General features: G+C 35.9%; 1 protein-coding gene across 1 annotated transcript; it reads left to right on the forward strand.

Annotated features, from left to right (window-relative positions):
• Positions 1 to 9,640: 9,640 nt before the first annotated feature.
• LOC136811761 (PDZ domain-containing protein GIPC1-like) lies at positions 9,641 to 25,867 on the forward strand. Its single transcript, XM_067068383.1, has 6 exons — positions 9,641 to 9,945; positions 19,319 to 19,543; positions 20,582 to 20,726; positions 21,248 to 21,357; positions 22,204 to 22,285; positions 25,039 to 25,867. The coding sequence occupies exons 1-6, from the start codon at positions 9,706 to 9,708 to the stop codon at positions 25,188 to 25,190; spliced, it is 954 nt and encodes a 317-aa protein (XP_066924484.1). The 5' UTR covers positions 9,641 to 9,705; the 3' UTR covers positions 25,191 to 25,867.
• Positions 25,868 to 26,879: the final 1,012 nt, after the last annotated feature.

Consider the following 26,879-nt stretch of genomic DNA (forward strand, 5'->3'; position numbering starts at 1 on the left):
GTGTTTTTATAACCTTTTCTAACCTTGGCGCACGTTTTGACTGAATGATGGAATGGAATGAATGGCGATAACAGTTTATACTTATCTCTTATCAGACTTGCAGAAAGCAGACTGCAGAAAGTTATTAAAAAAATGGTTTCTAGAATTTAATGAATTATACCGTCAAGTTACACAACATGCACACTCTTGTCACAACTTGCACAGCCATAACAAACAGATCCATCTGGTCTTCATTTAACATTGTTTTGAAGTTTAAAAACCGCTGCCCTGTTGAATTTATTTATTATGGTTGTGTGTTTATTCCGCCAAGGCGGTAAATCAATCGCCCAAATTCATAGACCAATCAAAAGCGAGGTTAAAGCAAAAATGGGGGAAAATGAGCTTCCCGCGTAGTTATGAATTTTAAGTTTTGCTTTCGATTATCATTTGCGACCAGCAAAGTCTTCAAGATGGTTGTGTGCATGTTGTGTAACTTAACAGTTACTAAACTACAAAATTTATTTACCCAGACTGGAGGGGCCATCCATATAGTACGTACACAGTGAAAGGGGGGAGAGGGGGTTCAGCAAAAGCGTACATCTATTGTGGGGGCCCCTATTGTTTAAACAAAGTCATTTCTATTGTTCTCTGCGTACAAGGGGGGAGGGAGTGTCAAATATTTTGGAAAATCTTTGCGTACGTACTATATGAGAAAAGTATACTTTGAGCTTCTCGTGGGGGGGGGGGGTTGGAGGAGCTCTCAGACTTGTTTTACATAATTTTAAATCAAGTTATGAAATGTTTCACATTTTGTACATTATTCAACATATTTAGTCTACTATGTTTCAGTGCATCTCTTACATCTGTTAACCCACTTATTAAAGCTATCTAGCTAAGTGTTGGGTATAGATTTTAGAAATCTTTATGTTTTATCACTGTATCTTCTGTATGTATTATGTGTTATATGAAAGTGTTATATATGTACATAGTAAGCTTGTTAGATGTTACATGTATATTATATTTTATGATTGATAGCTAGGTCTACCATCTTGCCCTCTGCAATGGAGATCACATGTTTGTGTCTGAGAGTCTTGATCTCCATTGTCCCCCCCTGTGCACTCCTCCTTTGGGTCCTTGCTGGAAGAATGGGCCTGAGTGAGCTCTCCTCCCTGACATGTTTTTTTATAAGAGCCTGTTCTCTCCAGCAAGGATGAGTGGAAGCCTGATCATAACAATAAATGGATGAATCTCTTATACTGATATGTTAACACACGAGGATCAACTTAATATAATATGGAAGTAGGATTTATTCAGACAGATGTCTTTTATGTTCAATATATTCAGTTTTTAAAGATAACATCATTGGTCTCCACCATATTTAAGATCAAAACAGCCACCCAACATTGGTAGCAGAGGGTTGTTATGGTGATATGGCAGGCTTCCTCTCATCAGCAACAGATAAACGTCACCACTGAAAATACCCTTATCACGACAAAGAACATCTACCGCGTCAAAAGAGACATCCATGAGAACTCAGAAGCATCACTAAGGCTGGTCGGGAGGTCGCTCCAAGTGCTGATGATGGGTTAGGACAAAGAAACCCAGAGAGCATTGGTGGATCAAGGCTAGATAGGGCCCATCTAGAAGGGGATCAAGCGGATCACGAGCTGAGCTGGTGTGTTGGCTACTGAAGTTTCTGGAGTTGAAAAAAAAAACACTTCTATTCACGGTAAAAAAATTTTCATAAAACTTTTGGACAGAGGTTTTGAAATAGTTAAAAGTCGTCGGAAAACAAAAGTGATTGTGAAAAATGGTAGATGCACGTATTGAATTTAATTTGGACAGTAAATTTTAGAACTCTCGTGAATTTAACAAACTTGATGGATCGTGGGAGACATAACAAACTTTTAAATTAATTTTGAATTTTTATTTGTTTACTGGTTACAACCAATATATCAGATCGAATAATGAATGGAATGAGCGTGGAGTGTAAAGAAAATCTTGTTTGAGGAAATGTTTCGTAGCAGATTAATTTACCATTTAAATTGAGTAGGAGGAGGAAGGGTGTAGAAACAACAGACTGCTGTGCAAACCATCCTCTTTCCCCACCCTTGAGACTTGAGAAGGTTTTAAAATTTCATTGAATTCGAATGTAAGCATGTGCTATAAGACAGGATTCCCTCCTGTTGACTTCTAATCCTGCCGCTGGCTTGGGAAGATTTGATTTGATAAAATTTGACAAATGGACGAGAAATGAAAATTGATAATGTTTAAATGAACTGTGATGTAGGCCATGCTGAAAGACAGGTGGACCGCCCGTACACCGGTCATAAATTCCTGTCGACTCCCAATCTTGCTTGTTTTGCTTGGGGAGATCTCATGTTTATGCTAACATTATATTTTCTTTTCTTCATGTAAATTATTTGGTGACATCAATGAATCACAATGGTGTTTGATTATGGAGCGATGTCGAGTTGTTGAGCAGGGAAAGCGATTCAAGGACAATTCATAGAAAGATCATGGTGATTTACTTGCTAAGAACACACTGGAATGAAATTGTGAGTATGTATTCGGTCATTGGAAATTATGAAAACTGGATTTGATATTGGTGTTTATATTATATATCTTTGGACTATTATCAATGATATGATGGATTTACGTTCAAAGTGATAATGATTGATTGATGTTGGTATATACCTTTTAAAAAGTTGGGGTGAATGTTGGGTATAGATTTTAGAAATCTTTATGTTTTATCACTGTATCTTCTGTATGTATTATGTGTTATATGAAAGTGTTATATATGTACATAGTAAGCTTGTTAGATGTTACATGTATATTATATTTTATGATTGATAGCTAGGTCTACCATCTTGCCCTCTGCAATGGAGATCACATGTTTGTGTCTGAGAGTCTTGATCTCCATTGTCCCCCCCTGTGCACTCCTCCTTTGGGTCCTTGCTGGAAGAATGGGCCTGAGTGAGCTCTCCTCCCTGACATGTTTTTTTATAAGAGCCTGTTCTCTCCAGCAAGGATGAGTGGAAGCCTGATCATAACAATAAATGGATGAATCTCTTATACTGATATGTTAACACACGAGGATCAACTTAATATAATATGGAAGTAGGATTTATTCAGACAGATGTCTTTTATGTTCAATATATTCAGTTTTTAAAGATAACATCATTGGTCTCCACCATATTTAAGATCAAAACAGCCACCCAACATAAGCTCTATTGGCTGACCTTCCAGCCTTGGCTGGTTTATTATATTTCCATTCATTTGAATGAAGCAAAAACTCTGTTTCTACAACTCTTGATGGTTGATGGAGTATGTTGCTTTTTCAACCTTTGCAAGACAGCTGCTTTTGTTTTTCCACCACTTATTTCACAAAAGAAAAGGAAACAAGAAGCAAAAGAGGGAGTTTGAACTTAAGCCTGGGAAAAAGAGGGGGTTGAATAAAAAGAGAGGGGTTGAGGAATTTTCATTTTTAAGAGGGGGGTTGAGCTAAAAGAGGGGGTGACATTTTTAAGGGGGGCTTGATACCCCTCTGCCCACTATGTACTTACTATGTTTGCTACATTGTCTAGGCTAAAAAGAGTGCAAAAAGACACAAACACAATACAGGAACTCGCTAAATGCAGTACAGTCAAGTATTAATATTTGAGGTCTTACGAAAATCGCTACTTTTTGCCGTAATCGCTATGTCTTTAACATAAGGTCTTAGCAACGGGTACCCCAGGCATAGTTACGGGGCATTAAGAAAAAATCCTGACATAGAATTTGAAAAAGATTCACGATATCATATTCTACATTAGAAAATACACCTGTTCTATGTTGGGTTTTTTTCTCGGTGTTTTTTAGGCTTAATTATCGTCATGCAAAGTAAATAAAACCCCCTGGAAATCTTTAGGTTTTGATAAGCAAAATACTTTAAATACATACTATTGTTTACTTTTCAGGTATTCATCCAATCAGAATTCACCCTCAGAAACTTTCAACCAATCAAAATTCAACCGTGACGCGGGAAATGATCCAATCAGAATCCTGTTAAGCTAAAGACTTAATAGCCAATCAGAATTTGTTAGTGAGCAGTACCGTAGAGTCATTTAATATCGACATACGTCTAGCAATCTCGACATAGCTGTAGGCTGGTCTCCGAAATAAAAAATCAAACATAAACAAATACATACCAAAGTTATCAATCAATCACTAAAATGTTCTCTCTCTCTATCCACGTCACAGATTGTTAATATAATATGAGAAATGTGAACTGTTGTTACTTATATTTGAAAAGAACACTTTAACGATGTAGATCACTAAAAAACTAATTAGCATGCTTTCAACGAAGATGCCCAAATCACAACAACATTTTGCACGCAAGGAATTTTTTAGTAGACCTTTTTACCGTGAACCGAAAATAATTAAAAGAACCCGGTTTCCTTATGAATTTGAAAAGGGACCGGGTGTGCTAGGTGCAGCGCCTAGAAGTTTGACGCAGCCTCCTAGCGCCTAGAGCGTGTGCTTGCAATAAATAATAAGGAAATGGAAACCAGGTCAACTAAGCAGCGCGCGAATTATTTTTATCACGTGACTTGAAGCGTAATAAAGTTGTAAAATTTTAATGATGGACACGAGAAAGTTACGAGGAAGTTTGCATGCGTTTCGTGTGTTGTGTAAAACTGCTTATAATTTGGCTGTTTTTTTAATTGAAAGGATTGCAATGTTTACTGAACTTCTACTTTGATGGATGAACTTGTTTGATAAGAATGATACCAAGAATTTCATTCAAGGTTTGTTTTGATTATTTTACAGATCCGGTGTCGAGATTGCAAGACTTATGTCGAGATTAGACGACCCTACGGTATTCATCCAATTAGAATCGCGTAACACGAAAGCGAAAAGTGAAAGTAAAGGCGGAAATATATCCTTTTTTTGACGTGATTTGCATATATTAGGACAGAAAGAAACGACAATTTGTCAAAGATTTGTTTAAAACCACCTTATTTTTTGTTGAGTATCGCCTATCGCCTTAAATTTATCGAAAAAATATGCTTTTCAACGTTAATCTTAAAATCTCTTTTATTGTTAAGTATCCCCGGGGCGCTCAACGCCGAAAGAAAGATAAGCGGGCGGAACCGCCCTTGTAGTTTAATCGCGGGATTGAAAAAACCTGGAGAAAATCTTTTCCATATATACATATAGGAATTTTAAAACACGGCATTAGGCCGATGGAAGTCACATGTGAGTTTACCGTCGGCCGCCCGCATCTCTAAAAAGCACCCGCATGAAAATTTCATTATTTCGATAAACTGCTCAAAATTTCATTATTCTTTACAACTACAACCTCCATCGTTGTTAAAATCGTCTCTACGCAGGATTCCCTCTACACACGACCTTTTTCCTAGAGTAAACACGGGTAAACAAAGAAGATTTTTTACAGAAAATGTGACCGCCCTCAATCCTACAACTACAGCGGGCGTCACGCCCATCTATCTGCCTAACCGCCCTGGCGGCCATTTTAGTTTTTTGCCAAATCTAGCGCCACTGTAGCAATCGATCTTTATTTTTCGTTCGCAAAACATGCGTAGGGTTGAAGCGAAGCAAAATTTTTTATTTTGAGAGAGAATGATTAGCAGAAATGGTGGATAAGGTGCTGTTGGGAAAATAATGAATAATGAATAATGAAATCATGCCGCATCTATTTTCGGGTAAGTTGACGACGGTAAACTCACATGTAACTTACATCGGCCTTATTTAAAGTTAGTGATTGGAGGTTTTTGTTATTAGACAGCATGACAAAGGTTTGTTATATTTTAGCATAACAAAGACAACTGGAAAAACTCAGGAGGTTAGGTAAATTGCGTTTTGACTTTGACACTGAGATGTTCCTAACAACTGTTTATAATTATAGAGTAGGTTAGAGCAGTTGACGGTGCACAGCCCCTTTTTATCAAAAAAAATCAGAGGGGATGCGTGCAGCCTAATCAAAATCAAGTATTTTACATGTCACATATTTTAGTATATTTTTGTAATAAGTTCCAAAATTTTAAGTTTCAATAAAAAATGTTCCTGCACAGTCACAGTCATTCAAGATTTTCTAAAACCTCTGCTTAGTAAAATTTCTTCTGAGAAAAAGCAACTCCTCCTTCTTGGAGACTTCAATCTTAATCTTTTAAAATGCGAGGATGATTCAGAAATAATGTCCTTCATGGATATCCTCGATTCTAATCTTATACTTCCACAGATCCTTTTACCAACAAGAATAACTGAGGACTCAAGGACTCTCATTGATAATATTATTTCTAGCCCATCTGATAATGGAACTGTATCTGGCAACATATGCTTTTCCATATCAGATCATCTCCCCCAGTTTTGTCTCTTTCCATCATTTGAAGGTAAGTTTCCCGGTGAAGATAATACTTTTTTTCAGCAAGACTGGTCTCGTTCAACCGAGAAGAATTTATTCTGGATTTTCTTGAAGTTGATTGGGACACCCTTTTTTTTGAGATTTGGTCATAATCCAGACTCCTGTTTCAATATTTTTAATGACAGAATGAAAGTACTTGTAGAGAGACATCTACCCACAGTCAAACTTACCAAACGTCAAGTTAGATCAAAAACAAAACCATGGATAACGCCAGGAATTTTGAAGTCAATAAAAAAACGTGACCACTACCAAACAAAACACGCTAAGGCTAAAACTAAGGAGTCCAAAGATCGACTCTATGAATTATATCGTAGGTATCGAAATATGATAGTCACTTTGACTAGACGTAGTAAAAAAAAAAAAAAACCACTACATCAGATATTTTGATTTCCATTCTAAAAACTCTAGAAAAGTCTGGTCTGGGTGTTCGCGATATAATCTCAACAAGGGCTAACTCAGAAATCACCCATTTCAATCATCACAGGTGACTCTTTGACATCAGATCCTGAGAAAGTAGCCAATTCCTTCAATGATTTCTTCACTACTATAGCTGATTCTATTCGTGAAAAAATGCCGCCTTCTTACAACCACTTCAGCAGTTTCATGAAAGATCCAAATCTGCATTCCATCCTCTTAGCACCAACCACTAATCAAGAAATTGCGAAGGTGATTGGCTCTTTCTCATTAAATAAAGCAAGTGGTCCTCATAGTATTCCTATAAAATCCTTAAACTTTTAAGACTTGATATTTCTGTGCCAATATCGGCGCTGATAAACTACTCCTTTCTCAGTGGTATTTTTCCCTCTACTCTCAAAATATCCAAAGTTGTGCCTGTCTTCAAACACAAAGGTTCTCCCCTTGAAGTCTCTAATTATAGGCCAATTTCACTCTTATCTAACATTGAAAAAATTTTTGAGAAAGTGATGTACTCACGTCTTTCTGATTTTCTTGAAAACCATAATCAAATCTACTCTCGACAATTTGGTTTTCGTAAGGCTCACTCTACTGAGCATACACTCATTAATATTGTCGAACGTATCCGAAACTATCTTGACAATGGTGGGTTTGCCTGTGGTGTATTTGTCGATCTACAAAAGGCTTTCGACACAGTTGATCATGAAATCTTACTTGAAAAACTTGATCACTACGGAGTCAGAGGCATTGTTAATGACTGGTTCCGATCTTACCTCACTAACCGCTCCCAGTATGTTTCTCTTTCAGGCTCAAATTCCCTTTTAAAATCTATTAATCATGGAGTTCCTCAGGGTTCAGTCTTGGGTCCTCTGCTGTTCTTGTTGTATATAAACGATCTTCACCGCTGTATAAGAACCTCTGAAACATATCATTTTGCTGATGATACTCATTTACTAAATTTTTCAAAAACTGTATGGAGTCTTTGTGGGAGGGTTAATGCTGATCTCAGAGTTTTAGTCAGCTGGCTTAATGCCAACAAAATTTCTTTGAATGCTAGCAAAACTGAGTTTGTTATTTTTCGTTCCCCTTGGAGACAGATGGACTGTATTCCAAGAATTAAGCTTTGCGGGAAAATTCTATCACCAAGTAAGAGTGTGAAGTATTTGGGTGTTCACCTTGACAATCATCTAAACTGGAAGGTTCATACTTCTTTCGTTGCTGCTACATTGAGAAGGGCAAATGGGGCAATATCCAAACTTCGTCACTATGTTCCAATTCACATCCTTCTAAACATTTATCATGCAATTTTTGCTTCTCATGTTCGCTATGCTAGTCAACTCTGGGGACTGTGTGACAATACTGTCACACATAGAATTCTTACTCTTCAAAACACTGCACTAAGACTCATGACCTTTAGTGAACCAAGAACTTCTGCCACTCCTCTGTTTGCTGAACTTAAATTACTCAAAATCTTTGATCAGGTGAAAGTAATGAATATCTTATTTATTCAAAAATACCTCCAGGGTAATCTTCCATCTGATGTCCTATCAACACTTAATTTTGATGAAATTGATCACAAAACTGGCACCAGGGGCAAAGCTATTAAACTACTAAAACTTTCAACGGTCAAAACCACAAATTTTGGACTTAACTCTTTCTCTCGTCTTTCGTCAAAACAATGGAATGAGTTACTAATAAATCATCCTGACACTGATTTTCACAACCTTGATACTGATGAACTAAAATCTTTAGCTACAAAATTCTATTTAGACAAATACAAAGCTGAAAACGAATAATCTTTGTGTGTGTGTGTGTGTGTGCGTAATTGTGTGTGCATGAGCTTAGTGTGCTTTCCCAGGGTGGGAGGGGGTGGGTCGTGTAACAGGAAGAACTTTATAGATAAAACTACTCAAAGAAATTTTCATAAAATAAAAGTAAAAATATTTCTTATATTCATTATTTTGTGTCACTATTAATATTATGATAATCGTTTATTCATTTGTTCTTTAGTTCTGTAATAATTTTTCAGTTTCTTCTAGGTTCCCCATTGTATTAGAGAAATCTATTTTTTTTTGTAAGGGGTTATCCTGCTGTGTTGCAGCGAAAATATATTCAATTCAATTCAATTCAATTCAATTCAGACAGTCACTTTCATTGTGAAAAGCAATGAAGAAAAAATTGAAAAATTTCGACCATATGACAGCTTCAGTAAAAACAAGATAAAACTTAATCCGAAAATTGATTTTGCCATGGATCAATGTGGAGTCAGATCACAAACAACAAAATTTTCAATTTCAAAATCAATTTTCGGATTAAGTTTTATCTTGTTTTTACTAAAAAATTGAAAGATGAGGCACTTTCCAATTGAAAAAAGACCTACCGAATCTCCAGACCACAATTTCTTCGTTTATACAGAAAGCTTTGTTCAACCTCAACTGAGGACTGAGTGGGCAAAGTGGGCAGGATGAAACCAGGATGCAAAATGCAAAATGCTAGCATAAAAAAAATATTTCAGATTTTGAAGTGACAAATGTTGAAATACCAATATTCAAGTTATCAGTATAGGTGCGTAATGTCTCGATGACTCAAACATTTTTATTAAATAAAAATGACCAGAACGGAAATAACCAAGACCAAACCTGATTACACCTACAGATATCCAATATAAATTGCTAGATATTGCAAAAACAAGGAAAACTGTGCAACATCTAGTAATCTATTTAAAGATATCTTTGATGGTACCAAGCGCAAGCGCTGTCTGCAAAAATGAAAAAGAAGAGGAGAGAAAAAAAGCTGATGACCTTGGTAAACCAGGTGTTTGGCTGTTTGGTGTGAGTAAAGTAAAAATCTAGTATATTTCTCCTAGAATAGATCGTATTTTAAAGATGCCACTTTTTGGAAAGAAAGAAAAGGTCAACCGTCAAGATATGCTCACTGCTGAGCCAACTGCAGAAGAGAAAGTGAAGCAAATCCAAGAGGAAAATCGTGCTCAACAAATGGCAAAACAGCTTTCTTTCAGCTGCCAATTGGCCCATGGAAGTCCTACTGCCAAGATTAGTAACTTTTCTAATGTGAGAGAGCTTTACTCAAGGATAGCTGATGCTCTAAAGATTTCAATCACTGATGTAAGTATATTTTAAAGACATTTTTGTTGTGTAGAAAAGTACAGCTTTTCTTTCTAGCTTAAAATTTTGTAGGATGTTGTATAGCTTTGGCAAGTCACTGCATGTTTAACTCCAATGCTAACAGGCATCTCTAATTTTTGGGTGTTTTTTTATACACGCTGGTTAGTCCCACTGTTATCGTCCTACCAAAATGTGTATAGTCATCTGGGGTAATTACTGGACAGTTAAAATTTTAAGGGGTAAATACGGGACACCCCTAAAAATGGTGCTATTATCAGTTAGGAACATTTGGCGAGTTCCTGTACGCGACCGCGATCTAAAAAATCATAACAACACTCATTAAAAAATGACGTTCGTGTCTTTTTGCACTTTTTTTAGCCTAGACGATGTAGCAAACATAGTAAATATAAGCACACTGTGCTTTTAATTGGCTGAAGTTTTTTTTTGCGTCGGAAAATTTTTTTCAAACTTTTAGAAATGATTGACCAAACTGTTACAATGAAAATTATCCAGCGCATTTTTTATCTTTCATCTTCTTAATATTCAATGAAGCACTCAAAGTTTACTGAATTTAAGCACATAAGATATTCTTATAATTATTGATATTCACTAAAACACCGTTCGTTGTGCGCTGCGGTGGAGTGTATGACGTAACTCGCGCGATAACTAACTCGCTTTTTGTTGGAAGACCATATTGGGCGTTTCGGCGTTACCACCCTCGAAGCTAGCGGGCGCCCCTGTCTTTCCGCAACTCTTTCCACCATTTTAGATGGCCATAACAATAGATCCAAAAGGGCGCCATAATCTTGGAAGATAATTTGTTTTGGTCTCCAGCTTTGGGAAGTAGCAATGTTTTTGGTTGTTTTTGATGGAAAATGGTAAGAAACTTAAGTTTACAAATGGCATTTAGTTTTTGCTGGCTTATAGAATGGCAGGATCCTGGATGGTTTCCCTAACTGATTATTATAAATTTGGATTCAGATGGAGAGGATTTTGGAGATAGTCATTCTAGCTGCTAGAAAAATGTCTAATTAGATTATACTTACTTTTGGTTACTTTTGGTTGTCTTCGAGCTTCATGCTCTGGCAAGAAACTTTCTGCTTCACACCACAATGCTGCATCCATCAAACCTGAATAAGGAAGGATGTCAGCAGCTAAACAGTTTTCATGTCAAGAATGGAGTTAGAGTCGGCTCTCCTGCACCCTGTGTAACCATGAATCTGTGGCTCGTCTGGGATCGAACTGAGGTGTCTGTCTAGAGAGTTTTTGAACTTTTCGACTGTAACATTCTTCATATCTCTAATACTCTTGGGCATTGAATTGAATAATTTAGCACCTTGCACAACAAGAGTGCTATCATGTAGTTTTGAACTATGGGTGCGAACACACATCCTTCCCAATCTTGGGAGTTCCTTGAATTGAAATTTATTGTTGATGTTTGGAACCAGATTTTCAGCTATTTTCCATGTATACAGGATCCGATATCTCTCCCTTCTTCTTTGAAGTGAGTAAAGTTTTAGCTTTTTCAGACAATCCCAATAGTTTTTTGGAGTGCCAGTTATTCTTTTGAGAAATGATTTTTGGATTTCTTCTAATCTTTGGGTAGAACTGACAGCACTTGGACTCCATAGGACTGAGCAATATTCAATGACTGGAATAACCAATGATTTGTAAAGAGTAATCATTAGTTGGGGTAAACGCGAAGAGAAAGTCCGCAGAATCCAGGAAATCAAGTTTTTTGCTTTCTCAATGACTGAATTTATTTGATGTGTAAAGACAGCATCATCTGACATTAGTACTCCCAGGTCCTTCACAAATTTCTTCCTTTCGATATTTTCTCCTGAAGGGGATTTGTAGTGAGTTTGGTTTTTTATTTCTTCATCTGGACCATAGCGTAGAAGTTCAAACTTTGTGTCGTTTAGTTTTCATGTTGTTTTTCTTCAGTCCAGTCATAGACTTTTTCTAGTTCTTTTTGAAGAATTTCAACATCCTTTGTGTTTTTGATTGATTTGGTGGCACGTGTAATCATCAGCAAATGATTTCAATACACAGTACAGTACTTTTTCATCAATGTCACCAATCAATATTAGAAATATAAGAGGTCCCAATACACTGCCTTGAGGGACTCCTGAAATTACTTTCTGGGCTTTGGACTTGACACCATTTACTATTACTGTTTGATATCTTTCAGTAAGGAATGATTCAATCCATCTGTGGATTGGTCCGGATATACCCAATTGCTTTAATTTCCCAAGTACAACTGCATGATCGACTTTGTCGAAAGCCTTTGAGAAATCAAGGTAAACAACATCTGCATTCAAACCCTCATCTAATATGTCAAGAGTGAGGTCGTGTTGCTCGAGAAGCTGACTAAGGCAGGATCTCCCACTTCTGAAACCATGTTGGTTTGGATTGAAAAGGTCGTTGTTGTTCATGTGATTTACAATATGATTTCTCAATATTTTCTCGAAAATTTTTATCACATGCGAGGTGAGTGCAACAGGTCTGTAGTTGGCAGCCAGAGATCTGCTTCCTCCTTTGTGAATTGGTGTTATGGTGCATTTTTTCAGTTCAGTTGGAACAAGACCTATTTCTAGGCTTTTCTTCCAGAGTAAACACAGTGGAACGGATAACTCATCTTTGCATTTTTTGAGAAACATAGCTGGAAATCCATCAGGTCCTGCAGAAGATGATGGAGACAGCTCATTTATTGCTTTAACGATGGAGTCTTCTGTTATGTTAATCTCATCAATCTTGACGTTTGTTTTGTCTTGGTTAGGTTGTGGTTGTGGTTGCTTTGGTTTACTGAACACTTTAGCATATTGGTCGGCTAAGAGATCAGCCATTTCTTTGCTTTCTTTGTGTAAGTTCTTCATTGCAATTCAATAGGGGTCCGATATTAGACCGAATTTTCGATTTCTTTTTTGCATAGGTAAAGAAATATTTTGAATTCTTTTTAATTGAGTCAATCACTTTGCTTTCCCACGTGACGCTTTGACTCATTAAAAGATTTTTGAAGTTTTTTCTCAATTTGTAAAAGTTCATCTTTTATCTTGTCTTTCTTGGATTTGGAGTTGGTGTGTAAAAGTTTTTTTGTAATTTTTCTTCTTCTTTTTGTAAGAGAGTGACGGTATCTCTCAGCTTTTGATTTCGTTTTTGATGTGGTCTTGGCCTTCACGGGAACTCTGCTTTCGCATATTCTGTAGCATATGTTGTTGAAGGTTTCCAAAATAACATCTGGGTCTTCAGTATCGAACTCACTTGGCCAGTTGACATATTTGAGATCATCTTTAATAGTTTCCCAATCAATGTCATCAGCAAAATATTTCAGTGTGTTGAATTTTGTGCGTGGCTCTTGTTGATCGTCGTCCAGAAAGGAGTTTTGAACTTTCAGAGTTGTTGATACAAGTACAATTTCGTGATGTGATGTGCTTTGCAATACAGGTACTGTTGTGTAGCTGTGTATTATTTGTTCGTTGTTAGTGAAAACAAGGTCTAATGTATTTCCGTCCTTGTGTGTTGGCAAATCGATATATTGTGACATGAAGAATTCGTTGCAAAACTGATTCAAAGAGTTTAGAATAAGACGGTCGTTGATAGTACATCCTGATTTTGGAAGGCCCTCAGGCCAAGTTGCTTTTGGAAGGTTGAAAATCACCTCCAAAAATGATATTTGGTACGGTTTCTAACTTTGAAAGTGCATTTTTTACACCATTGATAGGAATGATAAAATCATTTGCGGTTGAAGGATTACCATTTGCTTTGTCGTCAGGTTGTCGGTAGACTACCAGGATAGCCAGATTTTCGATGCTTGAGTATAGGCAAAGAAGTTGTACACTGGGCGAGGAGTGAGAATAGATTTTTTCGCATGAAGCTGCAATATCATCCCTGACATAAAAACAAACTCCACCAGTAAATCTGCCTCTAGATTTCTTCTTTCTTGTTGAATCACATCGGAAGGGAGCGAAACCTTCTACTTTAAGTTCTGCGTCTTTATGGTTATATAACCAAGTTTCTGACAATCCAACAAAAAGTTGGTTTTCATTACAAACATTATCTTTAATAAAGGGAACTTTGCTGGGTACTGTTTGTGGACAAAGCCCTTGTATGTTAAAAAATGCAAAGCTATTCACTACTGGAATGTTTGCATTGGGTTGAATGGTAGTTGAGGGATTTGGAATGGTGGTCTGAGCGGTAGTCCTTGTGGGGGTATCAGATGAGTCTGTTGTGGAGGTATTTGGTGAGTCTGTTGTTGAGGTAATTGATGAGTCTGTTGTAGGTTTTGTACTTGAAATTGAATGTCTTGGATTTTCTGTCCCAGTGTTTCCAGAATTTCTTCCTTCAACAGACGAATCATATCTAAAAAATGACCAGGCTCTTGTTTGTTATTGTTTGATTGTTTGTTATTGTGCGCTACACTACTTTTCACAGTTGGAGGTTGTCTTTTTGTTCCTTTTACATGAGCAAAACGACAGGATTCTGAAAAGCATTCTCCTTTCCGAAGGGAATCTAAACACATTTTTGGATGAAAGTCCTTGCATTTAGTTCCAAGGTTACATCCTCTTGGTTGCCTTGTTCCATGTTGTGTGAACTTGCGACACATTTTAGGGTGAGTGTAGTTGCATTCCTTTCCTTTTAGGCCATGCTTGCATGTTCCACTTTTGTAAAATTTGCAGATTTGGGATTTCTTTTCATTATCTTTGATTTCGCCTCTTCTTGTTTTGTTGGTTTCGTCATCTTCACTTTGTTTACCAGCAGAGAAATTATAATCAGATGACTGGTCAATGTCGACAACATCAACATCAGTTGTTGAATCGGTTGTGACTGTAAGGGTTGTATCCTGAGCTTCAGTATTTATTGGATGATGGTTGTTCTGAGTTTGGGATGTACTTTTTGTACGTTTTTTACGCTTACTATTCCCTTCTTCATCACTTGGAATGGTAGTAACTTTACAGGGGTCGCAAATGTAAAACATTCCTGGTAGATTTAGAGGGTTGACCAAGGTTTTGAAGACATCCGCATCTACAGGTTGGTTGAAATCGTTTGTAGCAATTGATGCAAGATTTAACCAACAGGGTTTGTGGACCCCTTGGCCACAAATTACACATTCGAGAATCGGACAGTCATGAAGGCTGATACGATACCTTCTTTTGCAAACTGAACAATTGTCTGGAAGAAGGTTTTGGATTTTACAGGTTATCAGGTGTGATAACGCCTTCTTTGTTTTATCCTCGAAATGCTGTATTTTTAAAAATTCTGCAGTCTCTTTCAGCAATTCAACCTTCTCTTTGTATATGTCCTTTTCAATCTGTGCTACACTTTTGCCAAATTGATATTTTCGCACACAAGATTTCACTGCTTTAGATGAAGTATTCAGACATAATTCAGCAATTAAGTCTTCTATTTCTGACTGATTTTCTTCAACTTGAGATAGCTTTTCTGTTTCGCTAACACTTTCAGGGGTGTTCTCCGTCATGGTGCGAGTGCAGGAGAACCAAAACAGTAAAGTAATAAGAAAAAGGTACTTCCTTTCAATGAAAGATTGAAGTGTCTTGAGAAGTGAAACAATCGATAAAATAAAGGATCGGTACCTGCTCAGCTACACATGGGAACCCAGGTGTTCTCTTGTCATGTGTAGCTGATCCTAGGTCAAATGCTGTGAATATCAATCCTTCTTTGTCAGAATGAGAAGATGTGACAAACTTTCCACAGTGACAAAAACCAACCAGTTTCCCAACAAGTTCCGTTACGGCCACTTGAAACAAGCGGGTAGCACTGGTATTTTAAAACACAAGGTTTCACGGATTTTACAGTGTTCACCGTTTTTGTCTTCTTTATCTTGTCATTTTATTTTTCTCATTTGTTTGTATCTAAAAATACGGCTCCACCAGGTTCCCCATGGTTTTGCCTTAAACTCAAATTTGGAGTAATTGGTATTTCTTTTTATTTCAATTCATTATTCTAACATATACTTTTGATGATTCAACAAAAGTTTCACATGTCGCCATAAAAATCAATTTTCGTAGTTTTAGAAGGAACTTTTCAAGCTTTAGTGTCAGGAAGAACTGCAATCACTTTGATTATGTTTTGACTGAATTCTGACATCAAGATACTATGGTTTGAAATCATAATAGTCACATTATCAAACAAGGCACCTTATCTCTAAAAAGTGTGTCCCATATTTACCCCGTAGTCAAATCTTAATCTTGGGGTAATTATGGGACACTAAAGTTTGAGTTTGAAGTGTTTATTTTTTATAAGAAAACTACAAACTTGATTTTCTAGTTTAATGGAATCATAACTACACTCTAAGTCTTTCAAAACCTGCAAAGGTTTGCATCTAAATATACTTCAGTTGGTCTAGATTGCTCTATAGAAATATTATTGATTGAAGTGTCCCGTTATTACCCCCAAATGGGAAAAAGTCTGGGGTAAAAATGGGACACTGTCACTAATTTTGTTGAAAGTCCTTTAAATGATAGCACTTGGATTTGAAGTCATCAAGTGGATGCAAAACCTCTAATATCATAGCCTTTTGGAAAGATATCTGGACTTTTCAATAACATTTTATACCTGTCCCATAATTACCCCGAGGGTGTCCCGTAATTACCCCAAAATGCGGGGTATTTATGGGACACCTTTAAAAATAATTTTTAGGAGCATCTACTAAATTTCAAGGAAAAGTAATAAATCTTGTGTAAAGGTCATACTCTGATAAATGAAATATCAAAAAATCGGATTATAGGATTAATACTTTTAGAGTAATGCCCAAATATGTCAAAATCGTCCCGTAATTACCCCAGATGACTATACATCAAAGATATTTAATACTGCAAAAAAAGCGGTTAGTGTAAAACGCAGGTCACAGGTCGCAGGTCACATGTCACAGGTCAGTGGTGACAGGTTGACTCTAATCAATGTCATTGCAGAGGAAAATGTTTGGAAAACACAAAGAATTATCAATAACATAATTCTCAAGCAATTTCATCCATATAACCATTTCAACCATCAAAATTTAACCATGTGCTTTTATCGATCTTTCGCAGTTTGCGCCGTGTATAACGCAGACCAGAAAATATTTGAAACTATATTTTACGTATAACATGTATATTACATATTGTAATGTTTGTAATGTTATATGATGGTTACATATAATAAAACACATCGCTCTAAAACTACCTTCTCAGAGAACTTACGAGCTTCTGATTGGTGTAATTTTATATCCAGCCATATTGTTATCATCACATTCGGTATGCTAAATATTTTTGGTGTTTTTCTCTTGTAAGACATGATGTTTTGTGATTCTGTCAATATTTTTGTCAACAATTGTCATTAAGTCATTAAAATAACAATTGAATGATTACTGTAATTAGTTTCATCCTTCTAAAATCACTCTCTTAAGGGACCTCACAAGCTTCTGATTTGTGCTGTTTTATATCAACATCACATCTTTGTATAATAAATATTTTTTTTGCTTTTGTCTTGTTATATTTTATGATTTTGTCATTATTTTTGTAAGTAAGTGTCACTAGGTTGTTATTCTATTCAATTGTCATTTTATAATATCTCAATAACATGTATTACTTTTTTGTAATTTAATGCGTTATGTATTGATGTTATGTTATGTATATGTTATGATCTTATTATCTTTTTTCCGGTCTGCACTTGGTTGACTTGTGACCTGTGACCTGCGTTTTACACTAACCGCAAAAAAAGTGCCAGTCTGGAAAAAAGGTAATATGCACGCCAGATATTTTTTGGCGTAGTCTTTAATCAGGTCTTTGAGATAGAATGTCTGCGCCAGATATAATATATGACGTATATGTCTTGAAAAGGTACCATGAGCAGCAGATGATGGTGATGATGCTTTTTATCATTTACTTGACTCAAGTCTCAGGAGCAAGAAAATGCCCCACAAAAGGTTGTGGCTTCTTCACAATTGCAAATTGTAAGGTGTTGGCAGGGTCGTTTGGGACTTTGTGGGTTAATTTCTATGTTTTTCAACTGTTTGAATGACTTTCCAAAAGATCACCACTGATGGGATTCAAACCCACTAAATGCAAAGTTCAAATGATCAGAAACCCAATGCTCTATTCACTGCGCCACAAATTCATGCCACGAAAATGTTTCTGACGACTATTTGTAATTATATTGTACAAATTACAGACCAGGATATATTAGAGATATATATAATAAGAAAAAATAGCAAAAAAGTGCTTGTTTGGAGTTCCAACCATGACCTTAACTAAAATAATAACCCTATTTATGGCTAATCTGATACACAACCACACCCAAACTACACCCATACCTAACCTTACTAGGTTGCCTGCAGGTCCTGACAATATTCCTGCATGGCGGTTCCGAAAAATATATTTGTGTCTTTCATATTTAAAGAAGCCATTATCCCCCCAATTTCTAAAGGGTTTATGGAAAAATGAATTGGTGCTTTTTGATGAAATAAAAATTTATATACAGTAGCCCTTCCATCCGACCATCTTCCTTTTTTTACTAGTGGAAAAATCTCAAGATTAGCAAGTGCTATGACCTTGAAATTTTGACCAGTGGTAGAAATGGATTGGATAATTGGCCACCTGTCCGGTTGGTATTTACAGACTAGAATATAAACTTGACAAAAATCATGTATTCGTTTAAGTATTTGGTACTTTGCAGACCGGTCTGTAAAATTCCGTCATTCGGTGGCAAAAAAAATTCAAAATTAAGTTTTCAATTTAAAAATAAATATGAAGTTAAATAATGCAAACTAGAGAATTCACGGTACAAAAATTTTTAGGAAAATCAATTAGGACAAGGATCACCACCATTCACCATTAAAATCCTCTGAAACTTTCCAAATAAAGGTAGTTTTTCGAATCAAGCTAGAATTTTAAGGCTAAGATGCATCCCATTTAGGTCGTTTAGAGGGCAAAACTGGGCGAAATATTTCTCACCAAGCACATGGTAACTCAATTTAGTAATCACATGGATATTTTCTAACATAATTTTGGCACACAGTGCAAAGATTGATCAGAGTTTTTTGCATGATATTTTATTGAGTTTGACTGAAAGACAGTCACCATAGAAACAATTTTGATCTCTTCAGTGATATTTTTTGTGGTATTACACATTTACAGTAAGAGCAAATCTTGCCATTTGGAATCTGTCCTTTTCCACCTAACAATGAGCACTGGCATTTTGAATACTGTTTAAAATAAAAAAAATGATAGAATATTGACATAATAGTGACACAGATTCACAAAGCTTGTATAGTTATTCAAAAAGTTTCTCTATCCTTTGATTTAATACCAGATTCAAAATGTAGTATATGCTTAAATGATATGATTTTTATTAATGATAGCTTTTTTATTTGTTTTAGATATTATATTGTACGTTAAACAGTCCCAAAGCTGATATGTCTAAACTACTTGGTGGCCAAATAGGGCTTGAGGATTTGATATTCGCCCATTGCCAAGGAACTTCAAAGACAGTTACTATCAAGAAAGAACAGGATTCTTTAGGATTGACCATCACCGATAATGGGAATGGATATGCTTTCATTAAACGTGTACGAGATGACAGTGTAGCGTCTAAATATACGGAGGTAAGATGCAATGTGTACTCTGTACCAGAGTGTATCTCACGTTTATTTCTTTGTAGTACACTCTGTGCGCATTGTCTGTTTGATAGAAAATTCCTATACGTAGACCTCTGCGGTGAAGTTTCATTTGTAAATAACAATACTTCTCTCATCCTCTCCCCTCTCTCACCAGCACTCCATCGCAGCGGTCGGTTTGAAAAATCTCAAATTAGAAAAGACAATAACAACACAGACCCTCTACAGCTGAATATTGAAATTAACCCTAGATACTGGGTCTGTGTACAGACAGATCCAACATTATTTTGAACTGAATCTAAAGGTAGTGATCGTTAAAAGCCGAGCACATTTTTGTGGAAGAGCCTGGGAGTGCAAACTTTTTATACATACTCAGTCAGTCAATATTGTAAAAAGACACTAAATATTTCGCAAGCAATTTTTCTTTCTCCTTTACTATCCTTTGAGCTAGCTCCGAGGTCTAGGGTTTTGATTACTTTCCTTTTTGTAAATTAGTAAATGGCTATTTAAAAAATATTTTAGCCTCTGGGGACTCATAATGAACTATTGCTCTACCGGGTGCACCAAAAAAAAAGGTATACAGGTTTGGCAAGATATTGTGAGCTTCAGGGTTTAAATTTCTTGTTCATTCTTTTTTTATCGTATAGAGGATGCTCTAACTTGAATTTTGAGCTATCATACATTAAATTTGAAAAAGTAGTTAGAAAGTTATTTAAAAAAAACTGACTTTTTTTTCATGTCAAAATTTCAAAAAAAATTAAAAAGAGCCTAAAGACGGACAATTAATGAGTTTATCAGTTGAAGGTTCTCATGGTTGACCCTCCCCCCTTGAAAACTGAAAAATAATCCCTCTACCTTCCCACTTTCAGTCCCTCCTAAGATATCAAAAGTAACTTTTTTAACCAGAATATTGGTATCTTTATCATCGAGCACTATTCAACTTGATTTCATGACAATTTCATGGCATTTTATGATGAGACGACAACCTAACTGACAAAATGCGATTCGATTCCTTCTCTTTTACAGGTCAAAATAGGCGACCACGTAGCACAAATCAACGACGTTAACGTAGTTGGTATGAGACATTTTGAAGTTGCTAAACTCTTACGAGAACTTCCTGTTGGTGAAGATTTTATCATGAAACTAACTGAACCTCTCAAAGGAGGGTTTGGTAAGAAAAAAAATTTGGATTCAGTTTGATCAGCTACTTTTGCGTGCTTTATTGTATGGGGGGGGGGGGTCATTTGGAAAAAAATCACCCTCATATCACTTTATAATGACCCCCCCCATTTTATGACCTTTATGCTACGAAGCATGCAACCTTCATTTTCCTGGGGATTCTTAGCTAAATCAGGTCAGTCAATAGTACTTGATTATGACCCCCCCCCCATTTTGCACACAAGAGAACGTCGTTTGTTTTTGAAAAAGTATAATCGTATCTTTTTAACATCATTCGCCATTGTTTAAATTTGACTTAACGCAAGTCAATAATTTTAAATTCAAAATTATGTAAATTGAATGTGCGCTTTCCAAGTTTTAGCTTAGCTTTGTTAGAATATTATTTAAATTTCTTAATAATAGACATTGTTAAAGCAAAACGATGAAAAGTGTCGCAATGAGTATATAAGTACACAGAAAAGATTTAAACCAGAATTAGTTCATCATTGGAATATTATATTTATCACATTTTAGAAGCTATAGCACCACGTCAAAGCAAGGGAAGCTCTAACAAAACTGAAGATGTTGGATCAGGAAGAGCAACGTTAAGATTGAGATCGAAAGGACCAGCAGTCGTAGAAGAGGTAATTTAAATTGTGATTGTGATGCGGCCTCTGGTATGACCACTGACCTTTATATATCCCTGGACCAAGCTTTATCCGTCATCTTTGATCGAAGTTTTTTTTGAATCGGTACCCATAAAGAAGCCATTGAAGTGTTAAGCGTCTAACGGCGCTACATCATCAAAGGTTTTGGAGGGAAAGTAGACCTAACGCTCTCGATGCATTTACACTGCTATCGAGTAGTGCCGCCATTAGGGTACCACTTTTCAAAAAACTCCGATCAAAGATTTTGCTTGGCTGGGATTGAGAAGCTTTGTCCAGGATATATAAAGGTCAGTGGGTATGACGAAGTTTGAGTAACATACCAATGAAGAGTACATAAGCAACCAGATTGATAAAACTCGAGCCCTCAAATGAGCCGATTATTTTCCATTTTGTAAAGTAAAAAGTTTTTGGATTACCTAACCATTGCAAACGATAACCCTCAATCCAAAAAGCACAAATATGGTATAATATTAGGGGTGGTCAAAGCAAATGTTTCAGAAAATGAGCTAGAATCCTAAAAGCAACCCCAGGACTGACCCGAAATTGGAGTTGCTTATTGAAAGAAAATGACTGTGTATTGTTTTTTGTACTTTGATATCTCAGAGTATATCCTCTGCTGTGTTCAGTCTGGAACGGAGAAAATCATTAATTCGAATGAAGTGAATACAGTCGCTCTCATGTTGTCTTCTGACCAGCCACCAGAACCGTTGGAAAACCAACGGATTCGGCGAGATTCGAACTCACAATCATTAATTAGAGTTGCTTTTTTATCTTCTCTTTCTACGTCCTGGATTTTTATTCACTTTTTCTTCTGTTGAACAGGTGGCTTCTTGGGAGAACACAGCTATTGTCAAAATTGACGACCTTCTAGAGAAATTTATTGGCATTCGTGATCCTGAACTTGGTAAGGATTTCTTTTCTTTTCCTTGCATTCCTGTTTCAACAAAATTATCCAAGATACGCGGTTTTTTTACAAGAAGAAGCTTTTATAAGAACATAACATTACGGTGGCCAAAATGTTAAGAACAACTTAAGAACATTCCATAAGCTTTGTGTTAGAGTCCACAAAGCCTTTAAAATGTTCTTAACTTGTTCATAATAAGATTTTAACACCCGTTTTCTTAGGAAAATATAATAAAAATACTCAAAAAATGGTGGAAATAAGAACACGTTCAGAACGACTTTAGGCTTAAAACCCGAAAATTCAAGAGCATCCGAAGGCTTCAAAAATGTTGGATATTCTTATAAGAAAACGTGTACGGAAAGATTTGGTATTAATCGCCAATACCTATTTGCCCAAACTTAACGAAACTACCATTTCCAAGTGATGGGCTCTTTACTTTATGTATCTCCTTTTTCTGCCTTTTTCTCCAATAAAACAAATAAAACAACATTAATTATGCTCGCACTAGTTGACCAACCCCGTCCAAAGTTAAATAATTATGTAATTTCTCTTTCCAAAGTGACCTTCTATTTTGTATTAAATAAGGAATACCTCCTCGCTTAGTTACTTTAAACCCTGCCTACCACCGCCGTTTCCGCAAGAACTTATTCCAGAGTCTATTTAATCAAGGTTTTGGAAACATATCCATGAATTCCAATTCAGATTAACATCCAACTAATACCAAGGAGCAACGAACAATTTTTCATTTGATTTCAACAAACATATTCTCTTTCTCTTCAAAACATATAACATGATGGTAGCCAAGTATTTTTTTCCACTTAACATCATTTTTTTTTCACAGAAAGCTTAGCTAATCGATTAATACTGATACACGCTTTTTTTTATAAGAATAGTGTACTTTGGATAAGAGTCAAGTATTCTTAAGAAATTGCCAAAATTGAGGGTGAAATATTCTTAACGTACTCTTACTTTTTTAGACTTGATTTTTTTACAAACATGAGAAATGATAAATTTGGACTTTTGAGTGAACATTTCTTCCTCAAAGTTTCAATTTATCTTTAACAAAGGAAGCAGTTTTTTCTGTTAACCAAATACAAAATGACTGTATTCTTAGGGTATTCTTACGATTTGGCCAATTTTCACCCTGATATTATTATGGAATATATTCTTATAAAAAAAGCGTGTAATACTGATATCATAACCGCATTTCATGATTAACCGGTCAAATCATTTTTAATAAAAAGAAACTAATTCTAACAACGTGGTAATTTTCACATTTACGTAACGCCTACATCAATTAACAGGTTTCGCACTCTAAGAATTTACTCTTAACAACCATCGGTAACTTGGTATGTTTTCAGACAAATCAGCCTCTTAAAATCGTCAAAATAAAACACATTTTCGAACAGACGAAGAACTGTAAAACACTTGTAGCAACAGCATTTTGGAAACTTTTTGATTTTTGCAAAATCGCGTTTAGAAATAGCCTTCCCTTGATCTTAGTCTCATCCGTTTAACGCCATCGCTTTAATGATTTGAGCCCTTAAAGGTCATCTAGGCTTTTGCGAATGTTCCTTCAAGACTATGTAGTAGGTATCATGAACTAAACAACTTGCAATCTTAAAATATTGCTACCAAGATACTTATGAACAATTCTCCATTTTCTTTACACCTATCAACACTTTTAGCGGTGTGGACGGCTGGCGATGAATTTACAAGGAAACATTTTTTTTCTGCGCACAGTAATTTTAGGCTGCCTCTAAAACTTTATTCCATGTGCGAAATATTTCCATGAGCTGAGTCTCTGAGGTGGAGTGTAAACCATTCTTACCAGTTCGCCTAACTAAATCGACGTTTACTTCAGAACAGTGGTTTGTTACACTTTTAACAAGAGCGCGCTCACTTTGCTAACTTTTCTTACTATTGATCCATCAACATCAATTTCAAATTCAATACACGTTTTTTTTTATTATTAGAACCCAGTTTATAAGAACATTGAGGCTAAAATTCGTCTAAAATTAAGAACATCGTAGAAGATGCCCAATAATACAATTTTTTCCTCTTTTCAAGCAGTTTTAACCGAATTTAGGCATGGAATTTTAAATCCAGAGTCAAATATTGTCCAAACTTTACCAAATTTAAGTGCTCTTTATTTTGCATGATATTGTCGATTTAGAGTAGTCTGAAAAATTAAGGACGCATTTATGAACATTTTAGGCTGAAAATTGCTAAAAAAAATAAGCACATCCAGGCTCAGCCAAATTTTAGGTGTTCTAATAAAAAAAACTGTGTATTCATATCCTATATTTTAAAACTAATCCCCGTAATCATCAAATAATGAATGTTGTTCACCAATTTCATTTCTTCCAAACAAAATGCAAAACTCGCCCGGATCCCTACCTTCCAGGTCATATTTGAGATTTTGAACCTAGATTTTCGTTACTACAATCTGAATCTAACATCGCATACAGGTACAATATCAAGGTCATAATATTTGAGAAAAAAGGAAAATTCCCCAGGAAGTTTTGAAAGCACAATCGATTTGTAAGTGCTCTAAAGTACTTTTGAAGGGTTTTAACTCTGAGTTTTAACGCTGGACTTTTTGAAGCATTCTCAATATATTATCGACCATGATTGTACTAACAACATTGCAACTCACATCCTAATCCATTATATTAACCAAAGATCACCGCACCATTGCAGCACCAGTTAACCATAATTCATACCTCATTTAAACACATGTTTCATTTCAGCAAACACACTTCTCGACTTGGGAAAAACACAAGATAACCCAAGTGATTTTGCATTAGCAGTCGATCAACAGTTAGGTGATTTTGAATTCCCCGACGACTTCATTTTTGATATTTGGGGAGCTGTCAATGATGCAAAAGCTGGACGTATTTAAAGACATTCAACCAAAAATGTTTAAAAAAATCATCAACTGCCAAAAGAACACTATACTCTATGACTTGGATGTTTCAAAACACAATGGATTTGCCCCCAGAACGCCTGGGTAAAGCATTCTAAAGACTTCGTTGGACTCCATAATGCTAATTTGAGATTTACATTTTACAGTTCTGTTCCACTCCGAAACGAATTGAAGCTATTCTTTAGAGCCGATGTTTTACGTGGATAGCCCAATAATATTGGTCTTTTAAGAGTCTTTCGCTTGTCTTCGAGCCTATCTGGCTCAACTATCTAAATGGACTGTAAACGATATATGTGACGGATGTATGGGTGTCTCCAGTCAGTTTGTGGTGTTGATGCCTTATGACACCCCTTCGTTGCTTTTAATATTCATTTCATCAGAAAAAAATTTAGTCATGAAATATTCAATCAAATGAATTAAGGCTTCGAGACACGAGAATTTTTTTTCGCGTTGGTGCAATGCAACATGGTCCATCCCACCAACCTGAAACGCTTTTTCATGTCTCCACCCCGTTTTTTCTTTCTATCAATAAAAGTGAAATTTCAATTTTGTCTCTGGGACAAAGGAGCAAAATTGATTCGAATCAATGCGTTTATTTTAGTCTATTTCCCTCACTTTTTGTCCCATGAAACAAAAAAAGAAACCATGGGACACACACTTTTTTTCTTGTGTTGATGGGATAGAGCATGTTGCATTAGACCAACGCTAAAATAACTGGTGTCCTCGGGCCTTTACTTTTGTTTTTGAGTGGAACAGAATCGTAGAGTGTGAACATGGTTTGATGAGTACTATCACGGTATTTTCTACCTTGTGGCTCAGTAGTTCAGTATATACAATCAAGCATTTGAAGGTATTGACTGGCTTAACAAAGAAGACTTAGCTGCACACAGCTTTTTTGAATGAAGGTACTGTCTGTACGCTGTTGGAGAGGTCTGAATTCGTTAGGGTTTGGTAGGTAATGGGTTTGGCTACACTTTTAGGATGAAGCATTCATTTTCAAAAATAGCGGTTTTTAAGTACAGTTGACGCTCTCTAATTCGACGTTGTACTATAAAGGCTCCCTTATTTGATGAAATTTAAGGTCCCCGTTAACAAGAAACTCTCATGTACGACGCTCCCTTATTAGATAAACTCCCTTTATTCGATGAAAATCAAATTCCCCTTGAAGATCGAATTAATTGCGTTAACTGTAATATGAATCAAATTTGAAATTGACTTTACCCTTAAAGTAAACTAACTAATTATTTACTAAATAGGTCAATAAATGTAGCAGGTTTCTAAGTAAAATGGTATTGTCTCAAACTACGAAAACCCTTTGTATAAAGGAGACCTTTCAGTAGTGTGGTTAACAGTATTTTCTCTGGAGAAGCTTTCTGTATTAACATGGGAATCGAAGTGATTAGCAAATAGTTTTGTGTTTTGAGTGCACTATGATAATACTAAATTTTGAACTGAATATTGATAGATAGATAGACTGCCGTTTTTTATGATTTTTGGTTTGATTATGTAATGTTTTTTTTTAATTTAGTTTTTGTAATAGTAAATTTTCTGGGATGAACTAGGAATCGGGACGACGGTAAATCAACACTTTTACCGTCCTTGATTTTGCGGGTCAGAACTGCGGGTTATTCCAAATCGCCTCAGTCACTCTAGTAGTAGTATTCT

This window comes from Clytia hemisphaerica, unplaced genomic scaffold (genome assembly GCF_902728285.1).
Source record: "Clytia hemisphaerica strain Z4C2 unplaced genomic scaffold, Clytia hemisphaerica genome assembly, whole genome shotgun sequence".
Lineage (NCBI taxonomy): Eukaryota > Metazoa > Cnidaria > Hydrozoa > Leptothecata > Clytiidae > Clytia > Clytia hemisphaerica.